We start from the raw sequence: 17,560 nt of genomic DNA, 5'->3' as shown, positions 1-17,560 counted from the left end.
ATGATGGGCTCAAGTATAGCAGGGATTGTGGGGCTGGCGTGGGATCGGGCAGTGTTTGGTTCTGCTGTGCATGGGGTCGCTATGAGTCAGAAATGACTCGATGGCACTTAGCAATAACAACAACAACAAATATAGGATCATGTCTTCTGTGAATGGAGATAGTTTTACTTCTTCCTTTCCAATTTGAATGCCTTTTATTTGGTTTTCTTGCCTAATTATTCTGGCTACAATGTTGAATAGCAGTGGTAAAAAGGGCATCCTTATCTTGTTCCTGATCTTAGGGAGAAAGCTTTCAGTCTTTTACCCTAAGTATGATGTTAGGTGTGTTCATAAATCTTTTTATCATGTTGAAGAATATCCCTTCTATGGCTAGTTTTCTGAGTGTTTTTATCATGATAAGATGTTAGATTTTATCAAATGCCTTTTCTGAATCTGTTGAGATGATCATATGTGAGTTTTTTCTTCCTTTATTCTGTTAATGTGATATATAAGATTGATTGATTTTTTTTTTAGTGTTGAACCATCCTTGCATTCCTCGGATTAATCTGCTTGGTCATGGTGTATAATCCTTTTTAAATGCTGTTGGATTCAGTTTGATAGGATTTTTGCATTTATGTTGATGTTGTTAACTGCCATCAAGTTAATTCTGATTCATCGCAACCCCACGTGTGAAGAGTAAACCTGCTCCATTAGAGTTTTTAAGGTTGTGACCTTTCAAAAGTAGATCATTAGGTCTTACTTCCAACAAGCCTCTGGGTAGGTTTGAACGACCAACCTTTTAGCTATAGTCAATTAACCATTTGTACCTTCCGTGGACTCCTTTTTCATCTGTGTTCAATCAATCCCTTTTATAAAATAAACTTTTTTTATTTCAAGTAATTTTAGATTTCCAGAAAAGTTATAAAAGACTACAGAGATTTCCCATTTTTCTCAAGTTTCTGTTTTCCCTAATGTTATCATCTTAAATTTCCATGGTAAATTTGTCAAAACTAAGAAGCCAACATTGGTGCATTACTATTAAGTAAACTCCAGATTTTATCCAGATATAACCACCAGTTTTTCAAATACTGTCTTTTTTTTCTGTTCTAGCATCTAATTCAGGATACCATATTGCAATTATTTGTCTTGTGGGTTGTGTGTGTGTGTGTGCTTTAGGTACAAATTTACAGAGCAGAATTTGTTTTACATTCAACATTTCGTGTGCATTTGGATTTGGCTTCACTCCCCAATTACCATCCCAACCCTAACCCACTCTCTTCCTCTCACTTCCCAGTAACCACCCCCTCCCCGAGCCCTTTTTAGTTATGCACTCCTGTTTGTCAAGTTTTTCCTCCATGTGAATGTTGTCCCTCTGGTGCCCCATGGCCGATTGCTCCAAGGGATGTATCTCTGTAGAGTGGGTGGGTGCATCACCCTTGGTTGAGTGTTCTGCATGTAAGCCTTATTTACTGTTGAACTGAGAGCTAGCCCTTGGGAGTGAGTTTTATCCCAGGCCCAAAGTGTATCCCAAGGCCATAGTCTTGGGGGTCCCACCAGACTCCATCCGACCAGTAATTGTGGTCATTACTGTGTTTTTGGATTTTGTTCCACGTTTTTCTTTCCACTCTATCCAGGATCTCCAGTTATGATCCCTTCTTGAGTGGTTGGCATTGGTAACCAGGCACCATGTAGTACTTCTGGTCTCCAGGTCCTTCATGTCCTAGGGCTGATTAGTTTCCTCTGGTCTGTGATATTTCTCATTTTTTCCTTATTTTTCATCATCTTGACAGTTTTGAGAATTACTGTTTGATAGAATGTTTCTCTAGTTGGCTTTGTCCGATGCTTTGTCATGGTTAGAATGAGTTACTGGTTTTGAGGAGGAGGACTGTAGGAAGTGAAGTTCCCTTCTTATCACACTATGTCAGGTACATAAGAGCTCTGGTGGCATAGTGCCTAAGGCACTTGACTGCTAACCAGAAGGCTGGCAGTTCAAACCCACCAGCTACTCCTCAGAAGAAAGATTGGGCAATCTACTTCCATAGTGATACCGCCTCAGAAATCCAAGGAACAGTCACTATGAGTCAGATCCTACTCGACAGCAGTGAGTTCAACACCACTGTGACATTAATTTTCATCAGTTGGTAAAAGTAGTGTTTGCCAGGTTTCTCCCTTGTAAAATTACTCTTTTTCCCTTTTCATATCCTGTCTTTTGGAAGTGGGTCACAAACTTCAGCCCACTCTCCGAAGGTAGAGCTAAGAGCTGCCTCTTAAAGAGGGGAGTTATATATATTATTTGGAATTCTTCTGGGAGAATTATCTCTTCTCTCTCATTATTTATATGTTTAGTCAATCATTTTTTATGTCAGTATGAACTCCTTATTTTATACCTTGGGTTATAACCCAATACTATAGTTTTTACTTCCATTGTTCAAACTATTCCATGTCTTACCATTTGGAGTTTCTTTAGTTTGGTTCTCTTGTCCCTTTGACATGCCCCCAACCTTTTATTTTTTGAGCACTTCATTTCTTTCTGGAACTTATATTTTCCCCACCCAGCCTTTCCTGATCCCATTTACTCTGCTCTTTTAATTCTTTCCACGTCCCTTCCCCCTTCTCACAAACATTTTTAATTTATTTATTATATTCCTTCTTTATTGTGCAATTCCCCTGCTAGACTATATTCTTTACAGAGTAGGCATCTTTCTCTCTTTTGTTACTAATGAATCCCAGGCACATTGAACAGTGCCTATCACTTAGTAGGCTGTCAGTAAGTATTTATTGGATGAGTGAATGAATTAAGTGGCTCTGAAAGCATTTCTAAGATTGTAACTCTAAAATGTTTTGAATAATACTAACATTGGAATGTTTGGCTTTCCAAAGCAGTTATTTCTATGAGGATAATACTCATTAGTATTTGGGAGTTACTGTCTCCCTTATACAACCACTATTTCTGTTTTTACTGCTACTGGTTCAGGCCCTCAGTATCTTTTGCCTGTGTATTTAAGTAGTCTCATAATTATTCTCACTTCATTTTATTTTCTTCTCCCCAGTTCATCCTATAAAGAATGATCTGCCTGCCTGCCTTAGTTATGTAGTAATACTGTAACAGAAATAACACAAGTAGATTGCTTTAACAAACAAATTTGTTCTCTCACAATTTAGGAGGCTGGAATTCTGAATTCAGAGACCAGTTCTAGGGGAAGCCTTTCTCCTCTGTTGGCTTTGGGTGAACGTCGTTTTTTCCTTTCAGTATCTTAGAGCCTGGCATTCCTCAGAGATTGCCATGTCTCTTGGCATCAATCTTCTCCTTGACCTAGGAGGTTCTCAGCACAAGGACCCAGAGTCCAAAGGATGCACTCTACTCCTGACTCTTCTATAAGATCAGAAAATAGAAGATAATTACATAATACTGAGAATCATGGCCTAGCCAAGTTACCATTTATCTTGAGGGGCCATGGTTGAAATCCATGTTGTTGTTACTGTTAGGTGCCATTGAGTCGACTCTGACTCATAGTGACCTATCACTTAGTAGGCTGTCAGTAAGTACAGCAAAACAAAACACTGCCTAGTCATGCACCATCCTCATGATCCTTGCTGTACTTGAGCCCATCGTTGCAGCCACTACGTCAATCCATGTTGTTGAAGGTCTTTCCCTTTTACACTGACTCTTTACTTTACCAAGCATGATACCCTTCTACAGGGGATGGTCCCTTCTGACCACATGACCAAAGTAGGTGAGATGAATTCTGGCCATTCTCTCTTCTGAGCAGCATTCCAGCTGCACTTCTTCCAGGACAGATTTGTTTGTTCTTCTGGCAGTCTATGATATTTTCAGGATTCTTCACCAGCACCACAGTCCAAAGGCACCAACTCTTCTTTGGTCTTTCTTACTCATTGTCTAGCTTTCACATGCATATGAAGGTATTGAAAATACCATGGCTTGGATTAGGCATACCTTAGTCTTCAAAGTGACATCTTTTCTCTCCAACACTTTAAAGAGGTCTTTTGCGGCACATTTGCCCACTGAAATACAATGTCTGATTCTTGACTGCTACTTCCATGGGTGTTTATTATAGACCCAAGAAATGTGAAATCTTTGACAACTTTAATCTTTTCTCTGTTCATCATGATGATGTTTATTGGTCCAGTTGTAAGGATTTTTGTTTTCTTTATGTTGAGGTATAATCCATACTGAAGACTATACTCTTTGATCTTCATCAGTAAGTGCTTCAAGTCATCTTCATTTTCAGCAAGTAAGCTTGTATCATCTGCATATCTCAGGTTGTTAATGAGTCTTTGTCAATCCTAATGCCACATTCTTCTTCGTATAGTCCAGCTCCTTGGATTATTTGCACAGCATACAGATTGAATAAGTATAGTGAAAGCATACAACCCTGACACACACCCTTCCTGGTTTTAAACCATACAGTAACTCCTTGTTCTATTCAAATGACAGCTGTTTGGTCTATGTGCAGATTCCTCATGAGAACAATTAAGTGTTCTGGAATTCCCAAGTTATCCATAACTTGTTATGATCCACACAGTCAAATGCCTTTGCATAGTCACTAAAACACAAGTAAACATCTTTCTGGTATTTTTGCTTTCAGCCCAGATCTATCTGACATCAGCAGTGATATACCTCATTCCATGTCCTTTTCTGAATCTGGCTTGAATTTCCGGAATTCCCTGTCAATATACTGCTGCAACCATTTTTGAATTATCTTCAGCAAGATTTTACTTGTGTGTGGTACTAACAATATTGTTCAATAATTTCCACATTCTGTGGGATCACTTTTCTTTGGAATGGGCACAAATACGGATCTCTTCCAGTCAGTTGGCCAGGTAGCTGTCTTCCAACTTGAAATAGACAAGTAAGCCCCTCCAGCACTGCATCCGTTTGTTGAAACATCTCAATTCTGGTGCCTTGTTTTTCACCAATTCCTTCAATGCAGCTTTGACTTTTTCTTTCAGTATCATTTGTTCTTGAGCATATGCCACCTCCTGAAATAGTTGAACATCAACCAGTTATTTTTTTGTACACTGACAGATTATTTTTGATATAGTGACTCTCTGTATTCCTTCCATCTTCTTTTAATGCTTCCTGCATCATGCAGGAATCCTTCAATACTGCAACTTCAGGCTTCAGTTTTTTCTTCAGTTCTTTCAGCTTGAGAAATGCTGACTGTGTTCTTCCCTTTTGGTTTTCTAACTCCAGGTCTTTGAACATTTCATTAATACTTTGCCTGTGTCACTAAGGTGTTTCACACACCAGTCCTTCACTTTCTATGCCTCTAACTAGCCTTTTTATACCTGCTTTGTCTTTCTGACAAACATCTTTTCATTATATAAGACTCAGCTCAAACATGATCTCTCTAAGAAAATGTTTCTGAACTCCACCATATAGTTGAACTGACTACTTCTTTCTTTTAGGGCCACTCTATTCTTTACCTGATGTCATTCTTCATTATAATTACTAATCTGTCTTCCCTACACTAAACTCTAAGTTCTTTGAGGATGGAAATTTTGATTGATACAGGATTGTATTTCTGGTACCTAGCACAATACCTGTTACATAGTAGATGACAAATGTTTTTAACAATGAATGAATGAACAAATATATATTAATTTTGCCATATTTATTTTAAAGTCTTTTTATCTCATACTCTGTGATTTACCATTAGTTTTTATTTTATTTCCTCCCTTTTTTTTTTTACCTCCACTTCCAGAAATGGTAGTGAATCTACAGAAGCAATTTAGCACCCTGGTTGATTCAACACCAACTATTGAAAAAAAAAGCCCATCAAGTTTTCAATTCAACTGGACTGAAGAAGACACTGATAAAACTTGCTTCCATGGACATAGCCTCCAGGGAATCCTGAAAAAGAAAGGCCAATCACTGACAACCAAAAATTCACTATATTGGCTTAGTACACAGAAATTCTGTAAAAGGTATGTGATACTCTTAGTAATCAGAAGATATAAGACATGGTAAAATTCCCAGTTTGGCCTACAGTAGTATTCTCTTCTAATTTAAAAAAAAAAAAAAAAGTCACATTCAGCTTAAAGTAGTTAACTATAATAAGAGCCAGATAGAATATTTATTAGGAATTAGAAGATGGTGAGCTTATAATAAAGATAATAAGAATTATAAATTTAATTTGTGTGGGAGTTTTAGGAAAGCTGATAAAAATCAAGAAAGGTGATGTAGTAGAATTATCACAAACAGGTTCTTCCTAACTAAATGAACCTGCAATGAAACAGCCAAAGTAATAGAGATATAAATGAATACTGATCAGGAGAGCATACTGTATTTTTCAATGTATATTATGATTTATTTTTCTGAAGTTATTTACTTCATACCCCTTTACCTCAGTACTTTCTTATATATTTCCTAAAAATAAGAATATTCTCCTAAGAAACTACGGTACAGTTAACAAATTCTAGAAATTTAAAATTGATATGATACTTTTATCTAACCTGTAGTGCATATTTTCAGTTTTGTCATTACTTCCAGCAGTGTTGTTTATATAGCATTTTTCCCCCAATATAAGGTCAAATCCAGGAATAAGTATTGTATTTATTTGTGTCTCTAAAGAAGTCTTCTTTAACCTGGTTGTTCCTCAGCTTTCCTTTAACTTTCTTAATATTGACCTGTATTCTTCAAAAATACCAAGTTACAGTATGTTTCTCAATTTGTGTTTGTGTGATGTTTCCTCATGTGAGGTTCAAGTTATGCATCCCTGACTAGAATAAGTGATGTGCCCTCTTGAGACTATTGCATTTGGAGACACATGATGTCCATTTGCCCTTCAGATGTTAATATCAGTCACTTGGTTAAGATGTTGTTGTGTGGTGTCTCTATGGTATAGTTACTATTTTTTCCTTTGCAACTAATAAGATATCTGTGGGGAGAAACTTTATGACCAGGCAAATACCCTGTTCCTCATTAAACATCCCCCCCTTGGTTTAACATCCATGGTTGATTCTTACTTGAACCAATCTTGACTATCGTAATTATAAAATATATCAACATACATCAGTTGGCATCTTTCGGTAAGGAAAAACCTTCCCTACTCCCTCATTTATTGACTTATTGATCATTTGTTATCAGTGTGGACTAAAGGGTTCCTACTTTATTCATAGGTTATTATTCATTATTGTCCTTTCTTATTTTGACTCTCTAATTGTCCCATATTTGACCAGTTAAGAGTCCCTTCAGTCTGGCTCCTGTGTCCTTTGACATGTGCCATGATTTATTCATTTTATTTTTATTATTAATTTCTTGAGCACTTCCTTGTCTTATGGCATGACAAGATGTTCCAGGCTCATCCTTAAATTTCCCTGTCTCATCCTGGAATCAGCTATTTCTCCAAAGAGCCTGAGCTCCTTTTTGCACTGCTTTAAAATTATATTAACAAAAAAAAAAGTTTCTTTCTGATGCCACCTATTTTAAATTATTCGGTCTCTAAGTAGCCATACACTTTATATAGTGAAGTAGATAAAGTTTACCATTAAAGATTTATAGGACACTTAGACATTTTGTAAATTATTATGGTAAATGAACAAAAAATGTTTGTCAATAAAATGGAAATAAACCACTTCTGAACTAAAATCCCTCTTCAGATCACCAGAGGAACAATGGGAAGCATTATGAATTATATGCAAGTTAGCAGAATATAGTAGAATGAAATAGATTTGATGTTAGGAGATTAATTCAAATTCTGGCCCTATTATATACGATTTCAGTCCCTTCGAGTCAGTTCCAACTCATAGCAATCCCCAAGTTTTCCAATGCTGTAAATATAGAAACAGACTGCCTCATCTTTCTTTCATGAAGCGGCTGGTGGGTTTGAACTACTAACCTTTTAACTAGCAACCCAAGGCCTTAACCACTATACAACTAGAGCTTCCTACTAGCTGGAGAGCCTTGGAAAATTTATTTCACTTTTCTGAACCTTCACTGAAATCTTCATCAGTTAAATCTGGATACTTGTACCACCTTAAAGAGTTATTATGAAAATTCAATGAGATGATGTACTTGAAAGTACTTGGTATATACTGCTTCATCAGGCACTATGTATGGAATATATTTTAGGTACTTAATTGAATATTAGTTTCTTTACCACCTTCTTCATTATAAGTAAATAAATAGAGATTTTAGTCTGAGCTTTATAAAGATAACTTGTGTAAATACTGAAATAGATTTTAATAGTCATCTTAAAGATAGAGTTGACTTCCCACATATAAATGCATCAGATAAATGAGAATAATGGAAAAAAAATTAGAGACTCATTTCTGAAATAGTACCTATCCTGTATCTGTGCACTAAGGCATATTGGCAAATACAAATCAAAAATTCCCTGGTAAAGACCAGGAAATAGTACAAAAGATGAATCATATTTTTAATTTGTAAAAGTCCAAAAAGAATAAATAAATCTGATAATAAATTGCATGAATGAAGCATATAAATTTATATAGATAGGTGTGTTCTGTGCTAATTGAACTCTGGTAATACCATGGAAGTGAACATTTTATGAGCCCTTTCTGTGTACCAACCATCTACCCCTTGGAAGGAAGACTGGGTAATCCACTTCCATAAAGGTACTGCCTTGGAAACCCAAGAAGGGGTCACTATGAGTTGGAGTTGACTCAACGGCAGTGAGTTTGGTTTTTTTAATGTACCAAAAAAACACCAAACCCACTGCCATCGAGTCAACTCTGACTCATAGCAACTCCCTTTGGGTTTCTAAGGCAGTAAATCTTCCTTCTGAGGAGTGGCTGGTGGGTTTGAACCTCCAACCTTCTGGTTAGCAGTCAAATGCCATAGGTACTACACCACCAGAGCTTCTTTTATCAACCCTATAGATAGGTACTGTTATTTTTTCCTATTTTATAGATCAGTGGCAGAGCTTTGTGGTGCAAATGGTATACATTGTTTCAGGAATTTAGGGCCATGTATGTTATACAAATCTAACATCTATAAGTTTATTTCTATATATCATTTACTTGTTTTTTAAACTTCTGTTATAGAAATTTCAAGTATATTCAAAAAGGAGAAAAGGATAATGCACCCCCCATGTACCCATCACTCGGCTTCAGTAATTTCATCAACATGGCTAATCCATGCCTCAACTCACTCCTTTATCCCAGTACCCCCAGATTATTTTGAATCAGATCCCACACATCATATTATTTCATCTGTGTCTTAGTTCTCTAGTGCTGCTATAAGAGAAATCACAATGGGTGGCTTTAAAAAACAAATTTAATTTCTCAGTTTAAGAGGCTAGAAGTCCAGATTCAGGGCACCAGTCCTAAGAGTTTTCTCCCATTGTTGGCTCTGAAGGAGGTCCTTGTCTCTTTTCAGCTTGTTTCTTAGTTCCTTGGAGATCTCATGTGGCATGGCATCTAAAAAAAAAAAAAACCCACTGCCATCCAGTCAATGGCATCTACCTGCACATCCTGTACTAATACTGCCTCATTAAGATAACAAAGAAAACACATTCCCAAATGGGATTATGACCACAGATAAATAGATTTACAGCACATATTCTAGGGGAGATTCAATCTATATTGTTGTTGTTGTTGTGTGCCGTCGAGTCGGCCCCGACTCATAGCAACCCCTCCTTGGGTTTCCGAGGCAGTATCACTACGGAAGTAGATTGCCCAACCTTCCTTCCGAGGAGTGGCTGGTGGGTTTGAACCGCCAGCCTTCTAGTTAGCAGTCAAGTGCCTTAGGCACTATGCTACCAGAGCTCCCTTTCAATCTATAACAATCTGTAAATATTTTTAAACCAAACTGTGGTGTAGTGCCTAAGGCATTTGACTGCTAACCAGAAGGCTGGCAGTTCAAATCCACCAGCCACTCTTTGGAAGGAAGACTGGGCAATCTACTTCTGTAGAGATATTGCCTTGGAAACCCAAGGAGGGGGCACTTTGAGTTGGACCAACTTGACGGCAGTGAGTTTGGCTTTTTTTTGGTTTATAACACTATTAATGTTACCCAAAATATATTAATAGTAATTCTATAATACTATCAAACCTGTAGTCAATGCTTATATTTTCCAACTGTCAAGTAATTTTTAAAATATGTTTAACTTTGAATTTAAATAAGGCTCATACATTCCAAGTAATTGATCCCTTAAATGTGTTTTAATCCATAAGTTTCTTGTCTTTATCTCTTATTTTTATTCTCTTTGAATTTACTTGTTGAGTAAGCCAGCTCATTTGTCCTGTATAATTTCCCATAGTAAGGATTTTGCTGATTACAGCCCTATTATATCATTTAATATGTTCCTCTGTCCCTGTATTGCCTATGTCTTGGTAGAGATAGAGATTTGATCAAATTCAAGTTCCACTATTTTAAAATACATAAAATTATTTTGTAAACTCTTCTTTCTACACAAGATATAGGAGGGCAAGCATATATAAAGTTAGATGTTTTGGTTTGAGTGGAATGGTGATTGTTTTATTTGTTTTAAAAATACATCCAGAATCTCTGTGTGTGCAGTTTTTGCCTTGACCATTTCAGAAAGGGATGGTGGACCACCTAAACTAGAGGAAACTTTGGATAAGGAGCAAAGAGGCCGGGCTCCTAGCACCCCCTGTGTCCCTTGTATGGTGGCCACAGACAGTGTTAAAAAAATGTTTCCTTTGTGAAATTAGAGTTTTAGCAACTTATTCTAAATTTCTTTCCAGCTCAGAATACTATTTTAAGCCTAACCATATATATTTGCTAAGTTTGGAGATGTTCAATGTATATATGTGTGCATTTCTAAATTGCCATTTAAAGATAACTTAGCCCTTTTTCTTCTCCTTCTAGCTATTGTAAACATGTGACAACCTATGAAGAATCGAATTATTCTCTGAGTTACCAATTTATACTAAATCTTTTCTCCTTCCTGCTAAGAATAAAGACATCTTTACTCCACGAAGAAGTGAGCTTAGTTGAAAAGCGACTTTTTAAGACAAAATATAGTAAAACAAAAAAGAAATCTTCAGGATCCAAGAAAGTGACAAGGTATCGAGAAAAATGAAATAGAAACATTCTTGACGAACTATTTTAATAATGATAAGAATGTCAAATTGGAATATAACATCCTAGAAAATAGGATTTTATTACACATATCCTCAGAAGGAAGACTGGACAGTCTATTTCTGTAGAGATACTGCCTCAGAAACCCAAGGAGGGATCACTGAGTCGAATTGACTCGAAGGCAGTGAATTTTATATGGTACCATGTACGTGTGTGTATTATATATGAGATACATATATATAGTATTAGGTGGCTTATAAAGATATATATTGGAAAACAAGTGAACTTTGAATTTATTTTTTAAATTATGTATGTTCTTTGAATAAATTAAAACAAGAAGTTACATAAATGGTATTCAGAAATTTGTATTCATTGTATTTTAAAGCTAAAGTTGCTTTTAAAACTAGATAACTTCCTTATTCTTTCTGTCCCAATGTAAACCAAGATTTAAGCATTATAAACTTGTGTGTGTGTATAAAAAAATAAGTGTGTGTGTGTATATACACACACATATATGTATATATATACACATATATATATACACACACATACATACATACACACACACACACACTTATTTAACAAGTATTACCTTGGAATGGGAAAGGACTTTCTCAGATGCCTCAAACCCCGAAGCCAAAAGGAAAAGATTGGTAATATAACTACAAAGACAAAAAGCAAACTGGGAGAAAATATTGGATGATAGGCCAAGGACTAATTTTCTTAATGTAAAGAATTTGAATTATGGTGTTGACAAAGGATATGGACTGCCAGAAGAACAAATTTATCTTGGAAGAAGTACAGCAAGAATGCACTTAGAAGCAAGGATGGTGAGACTTTGTCTCACATACTTTGGACATGGTATCAGGAGGGACCAGTCCCTGAAGAAAGACATCATGGTTGGTAAAGTAGAGGGTGAGTAAAAAAGAGAAAGCCCCTCAATGAGATAGATTAACACAGTGGTTTTAACAATGGGCTCAAACAGCAACATTGTGAGGATGATGCAGGACTGGGCAATGTTTTGTTCCTTGTACTATGGGGTTACTATGAGTCGGAACTGACTCCATGACACCTAAAAACAACAAAGAATTTGGTCTTTCACAAAGTAAAAATGACCAGCTGAGCTAGGGATAGAAAAGATAGTTCTCTGGGGAGAAAAAAAGCTTCAGAGGCCAGAAAAACTAAATAGTACCAGCCTACCAATTCCAAACATTCTAATCACGACCACAATAGATAGATTCTGATAGAATGGGGAAAATATGTGGAACAGAAGTTCAAATTTTGAAAAAAATCTAGACTTGCTATACCCACTGAGGAAAGGGAATCCCTGAGATTACTACTGTTAGACATTTTTCAAACCTTGCACCAAAACTATCCCTCAAGTCACCTTTTAGATAAATAACAGGTTAGCCAATAAAGAAATGAGTATCACCCTCGAGTACTGTGCTCTTTAAAAAAAAGAAGATCTATATGAGACTAAATGGTGAACAAATATTCTGAAGCATAAATGTGAAGGTTGAGGGGCTCTGAGAGTAAGTTAATGGAGACAGCTAAAACAAAATGAGAATGTGGATACAAGGTGAAGAGTGTAACCAATATCACTGAACAATATATGTAGACATTGTTAAATGGGAACCTGCTTTGCTGTGTACACTTCCACTGAAAATATAATAAAATACTATTTAAAAAAAACAACAGCACAAAAGCTAAGCCAAAAAATGGAGTAGGGTACTCACTCATTAAAGAAATGCAGATTAAATAAGGAGCTACTATTTCCCACATTATAGATTGGCAACAACTGTAATGTAAATTGTAATGGTTTGTAATACCTGAGGAGATTGGAAAATTAGGCATTCTTGGTCACAGTTCATTTATTCATGCAGCAACTATTTATTGAGCACCTACTTTGTTCTAGGCACATTGTAGACACAGGCCCTGTATCATTGAACAGTGTCCTTGCCCAGAAGGATTTTTTTTCTCCTTGTAAAAATGGAGATAGTATCATGTATGCCAATTCAGCATTTTTCCATTTTTCACTTAACACAATTCAGTGAGATCAATTACATCAATCATGTTGTACAACCATCACCAAAATCCTTTTGCAGATTTTCTATCCTCATAAACAACAGCTCAGTGCTTCCTAAACAGTTTCTTCCATTTCCACTCCCTACCACTCCTAGTATCCACTACATGATCTCTGCATATTTAACAGTTTTATGTACTTCAAATTATTGAGATCATATTGCCCTTTTGTGACTAACTGATTTTACTCAGCCTGATGTTTTTGGGTTCTGCCATGTTATGGCATGTATCAAGACTTAATTTCTCTTTATGGCAGAAGTAATACTGTATTGCATGTATATACTACATTGTTTATCTTTTTATCTGTTGATGTGCATTTAAGTTATTTCTACCTTTTAGCTATCGGGAATAGTGCTGGAGTGAACATTGATGTACATGTATCTGTTCTTGTCACTACTTTCATGTCTGTTGGGTGTATACCTAAGAGTGGAATTACTGGGTCATTTGGTAGCTTTATATTTGGCTTTTTGAGGAACCACCAGACTGTTTTCCATAGTGGCCATACCATTTTGCATTCCCACCAACAATGGATGAGGGTTCTAATTTCTCCCTATCCTTGCCCACGTTTGTGATTTTCTGTTGTTTTTTCCATCTTAGACATCCTAGTGGTAGTAAAGTGGTATCTCATTGTGGTTTTGATTTGCATCTTCCTAAGGGCAGGGTAGTGCCGAAGGCATTTGACTGCTAACCAGAAGGTCAGCAGTTCAAAACTACCACTCACTCTATGGAAGGAAGACTGGGCAATCTACTTCCGTAAAGATTTATTGCCTTGGAAACCCAAAGGGGCTCTCTATGAGTAGGAATTGAGTTGATGGCAGTGAGTTTGTTGTGGTTTTGGTAACAGCTGATGACATTGATTTGCTTATTGGTCATTTGAATATCCTGTTTGGTGAAATGTCTTTTTAGATCCTTTGTCCATTTTTCAGTTGTGTTGTCTTTTTCTTACTAAATGTTATGAGTTCTTTATATATTCTGGATATTAAAACCTTATCAGACATAGAAGTCCCAAAACTTTTCTGCCAGTCTGTAGGTTGTCTTTTCACTTTGTTGATAGAGTCCTTTGATGTACAGGTTTTTAATTTTGATGATATCTCATTTATTTATTATGTCTTTCAGTGTCACATCTAAGACTCTCTTGTAGACTAAGTCCTGAAGCATTACAACTGTGCTTTCTTCTAAGAGTTTTATGGTTTTACGTCATACATTTGGGTCTTAGATCCATTTTTTTATATATTGCATGAAGTATGGGTCCAAATTCATAATTTTGCATGTGGAAATCCAGTTGTCCCAGCGCCATTTATTGAAGAAACTATTCTTTCCTCATTTAATGGTGTTAGCATCCTTACCAAAGATTAATTAACCATAGGTGTATGCACTTAACTCTAGATTCTCAATTCTAATCCATTGGTGTATAAATCTATCATTATACCAGCACCAGACTGTTTAGATTACTGTAACTTTATGTTTTGAGATCACCTGCTCTTAAGAATTTTATATTCTAATTGGTCAGGGGCAAATAGTTAACATATATAATGGTTGTTGTTGTTATGTGCCGTCAAGTCGGACCTGACTCATAACGACCCCTCCTTTGGTTTCTGAGGCAGTATCATTACAGAAGTAGATTGCCCAACTTTCCTTCCGAGTAGTGGCTGGTGGGTTTGAACTTTCTGGTTAGCAGTCAAGTGCCTTAGACAGTACTCCACCAGAGCTGCTATATAATGGTTAGAGTGGAGAAATGCAATGAAGAAAAAAAAGCAGTGTAAGGGATAAATGAAACGAGGTGGGCCATTGTATAGAGTGGTTAAGGAAAGACCCTCTGGAAAGGTAACAGTTGAGCAGAAACCAATTTATATGAAGTGCAGTAGAGGAGGCAAACCATGTAGCTATCCAGGGGCAGATAATTCTAGGAAAAAGAAACAAGTGCTCTGAGGTAGGAGCATTCTTGATGAACTCAAGGAGTAATTCTGGGTGGCTGCACTGTTGTGATTGAATGGAAGAGTGGTAGCAGATGGGGTGGAAGAGGTTGCCTTGAAAACCATGGTAAGGGCTTTGGATTTATCCTAAGTGTGTAATGAAAAGCCAGCAGAAAATTTCAAGCAAAAGTATATGATCGAACATATGTCATAAAAGGGTCACTTTGTATTACTCTGGTGAATAGACAATAGGAGAATATGGGTAGAGGTAGAAAGATTGTTTTAGAGACTTTTACACTGGTTCAGGCAGGAGACAGTGATTTGGACTAGGTTGATTGTAATGGAGGTAGTAAGAAATGATTGGATCCCAGATATAGGTTTAAGTATGGAGTAAATAAGCATTTGGTGTTCTAATTACCTGGTGCCATTCTGACAGGAATATACCACAAATAGAATGGCCTTAACAAACAGGAGTTTATTCTCTCACAGTTTGGAGGCTTTAAATCCAAGTTCAAAGTGCCAGGCTCTAGGGGCTGTGTGAAAGTCCCTTGACCTTGGGCTTCAACTTTGCCTTTTGCTCCCAGCCCATTGAAGCTAGAGGCATCTCTTCACTCAGGCAGATACTGGCTGCTGAGGCTGACAAAACCAAGGTTGACAAATAAAATGACACAGTCCCGATGTTACCAAACCACATGGCAGGCCATTAATTCAAGTCCATTGTAAGTCCCAAAGTCAGCAGAGCATGGCAGGCTGCTGAACAATGACATGGCTACACACAGGGTTCAAGCATGCCATAAGCTAGAGACCATTCCCAAAGCTGTTTCTTATATATGAGAAGCAGACCACATGCCCAAAGGCAGCTACTCAGCTGTTCACAGTAGATTCCACCATGGAGTTGATTACCAGTCTCATCATGGGGACTACTACATTCAGCTGCCCAGCCACTCAACTAGGCCTAGCTAAGTTGACACACAAACATAACCACCACATTTGGTATTGGATTGACTGTGAGTTTTGACAAAGAAATTAAAACTCCAAGTTTGTTGTTCTTTGTTTTTCCCTAAGCAGTTGAGTTAAGGTACCATTTATTGAGATGGAGATGTTTTTTTTTAATCACCTCTTATTTACTCTGTTGGTTAGGGAAGGATTTCTGTCCGAGAGTTATGGGGATAGCTGAGTAGATCAACAGTACTTGATAAATCATATGTAGTCACAGCCTGGGGGAAGAGGTTACAGCACACCATGCAGAACCACACCAGCACTGTACTCAGGAACCAAGTGAACAACCAGGGACTGGGGGAGGCAGGGTTTATAGTACCAAGAGGGTTGGATGACCCCTGATTCCCACAGGAGGATCTGATTGGCTTGTCTAAATTCCACAGACCAAACAACCAAGGAAGCAGGGAAACTAGATAACTGGAAACAGAACAATCAAAACAGAAATAATGAGAAACCTGATACAGTGTGAAAAATGTAACCAATGTCACTGAACCAATTGTATAGAAATTGTTAAATGGGAACCAGTTTACTATGTAAGTGTTCACAGAAAGCACAATAAAATATTTTTAAAAATCAATTGATCATATGATGGAAAATTTTAGCAATTTAGCAGAATTCAGGAAGGGTGTGTGTCAGGGTTGTATCCTTTCATCATACTTACTCAGTCTGTATGCTGAGTATATAATACATGAGACAGGACTATATAAAGAAGACTCATTAACAACTTGAGATAGGCAGATGACCCAACCTTGTCTGCTCAAAGTGAAGAAGACTTGAAGAATGTACAGATAAAGATCACAGACTACAGCCTTCACTACTGATTACACCTCAACCTACAACAAAAATCCTCACAACTGAACCAATAAGCAACATCATGATAAATGGAGAAAGTACTGAAGTTGTCAAGGATTTCATTTTACTTAGATCCACAGTCAATGCCCATGGAAGCAACAGTCAAGAAATCAAATGATGGAGGGTTCCAATACAATGGCAAATTAGAAAGACTGCACAGACCCTCTTCAACAAAGAAAAGGGGAATCAATTAACACAGATACAGAAGATAATCCTGGAGCCCTGAGCTTTGAAGGGCAGGATACAGAAGTAGACTTAACTCCAACTAGTAGAAGAATTTACATGAAAACACCAAAAAAGGAGACATGGAGCTGCAGTGTGGCAGCAATCCTGTTGGCACAAATAGCTTGGATATTGCCGAGTGGTGTTAGGACCTAAGAATTAACCTAAAATTCAGCCCTCCTAGCCAGGAACTGCATGGAGGACCACACTGGTGGCTGGTGAATAAAAGGGGAAGCAGTGAAGAGGAAGTCAGGCTGAGCTGTGGACTTTTGCCGGGCCAGAGGGCATAGCCAGTTTGAATGTTTACATGCGGTTCAACCATTTTGGATATTTAAAGAGACAGCATTCTGCCAGATTCCAGGGACTTAAAAATAGGCTGCACTTGCATGAACCACAAGGACATTCCAGATGCCAAAAATTGGAAAGGTGTGATATTCCTCTTGTTACTCTTATACCCCACACCCTCTTGGTGAATGGAGGT

The 17,560-nt window shown here is 37.2% G+C and overlaps 1 protein-coding gene across 1 annotated transcript in view; it reads left to right on the top strand.

Annotated features, from left to right (window-relative positions):
- The window catches only part of TAF1B (TATA-box binding protein associated factor, RNA polymerase I subunit B), a 119,016-nt gene extending 108,004 nt beyond the window's left edge, over window positions 1-11,012 (top strand). Inside the window, exons 14-15 of the mRNA XM_007935106.2 lie at window positions 5,706-5,928; window positions 10,799-11,012. Of these exons, the coding sequence (XP_007933297.1) occupies window positions 5,706-5,928; window positions 10,799-11,012 (437 nt within the window). The remainder of the gene's footprint in view (window positions 1-5,705; window positions 5,929-10,798) is intronic.
- The last annotated feature ends 6,548 nt before the right edge of the window (window positions 11,013-17,560 follow it).

This window comes from Orycteropus afer, unplaced genomic scaffold (assembly GCF_000298275.1).
Source record: "Orycteropus afer afer isolate SDZICR_OR568_19922 unplaced genomic scaffold, OryAfe1.0 scaffold00025, whole genome shotgun sequence".
Classification (NCBI taxonomy): Eukaryota; Metazoa; Chordata; class Mammalia; order Tubulidentata; family Orycteropodidae; genus Orycteropus; species Orycteropus afer.
This window is presented reverse-complemented; position numbering and strand designations above follow the sequence as displayed.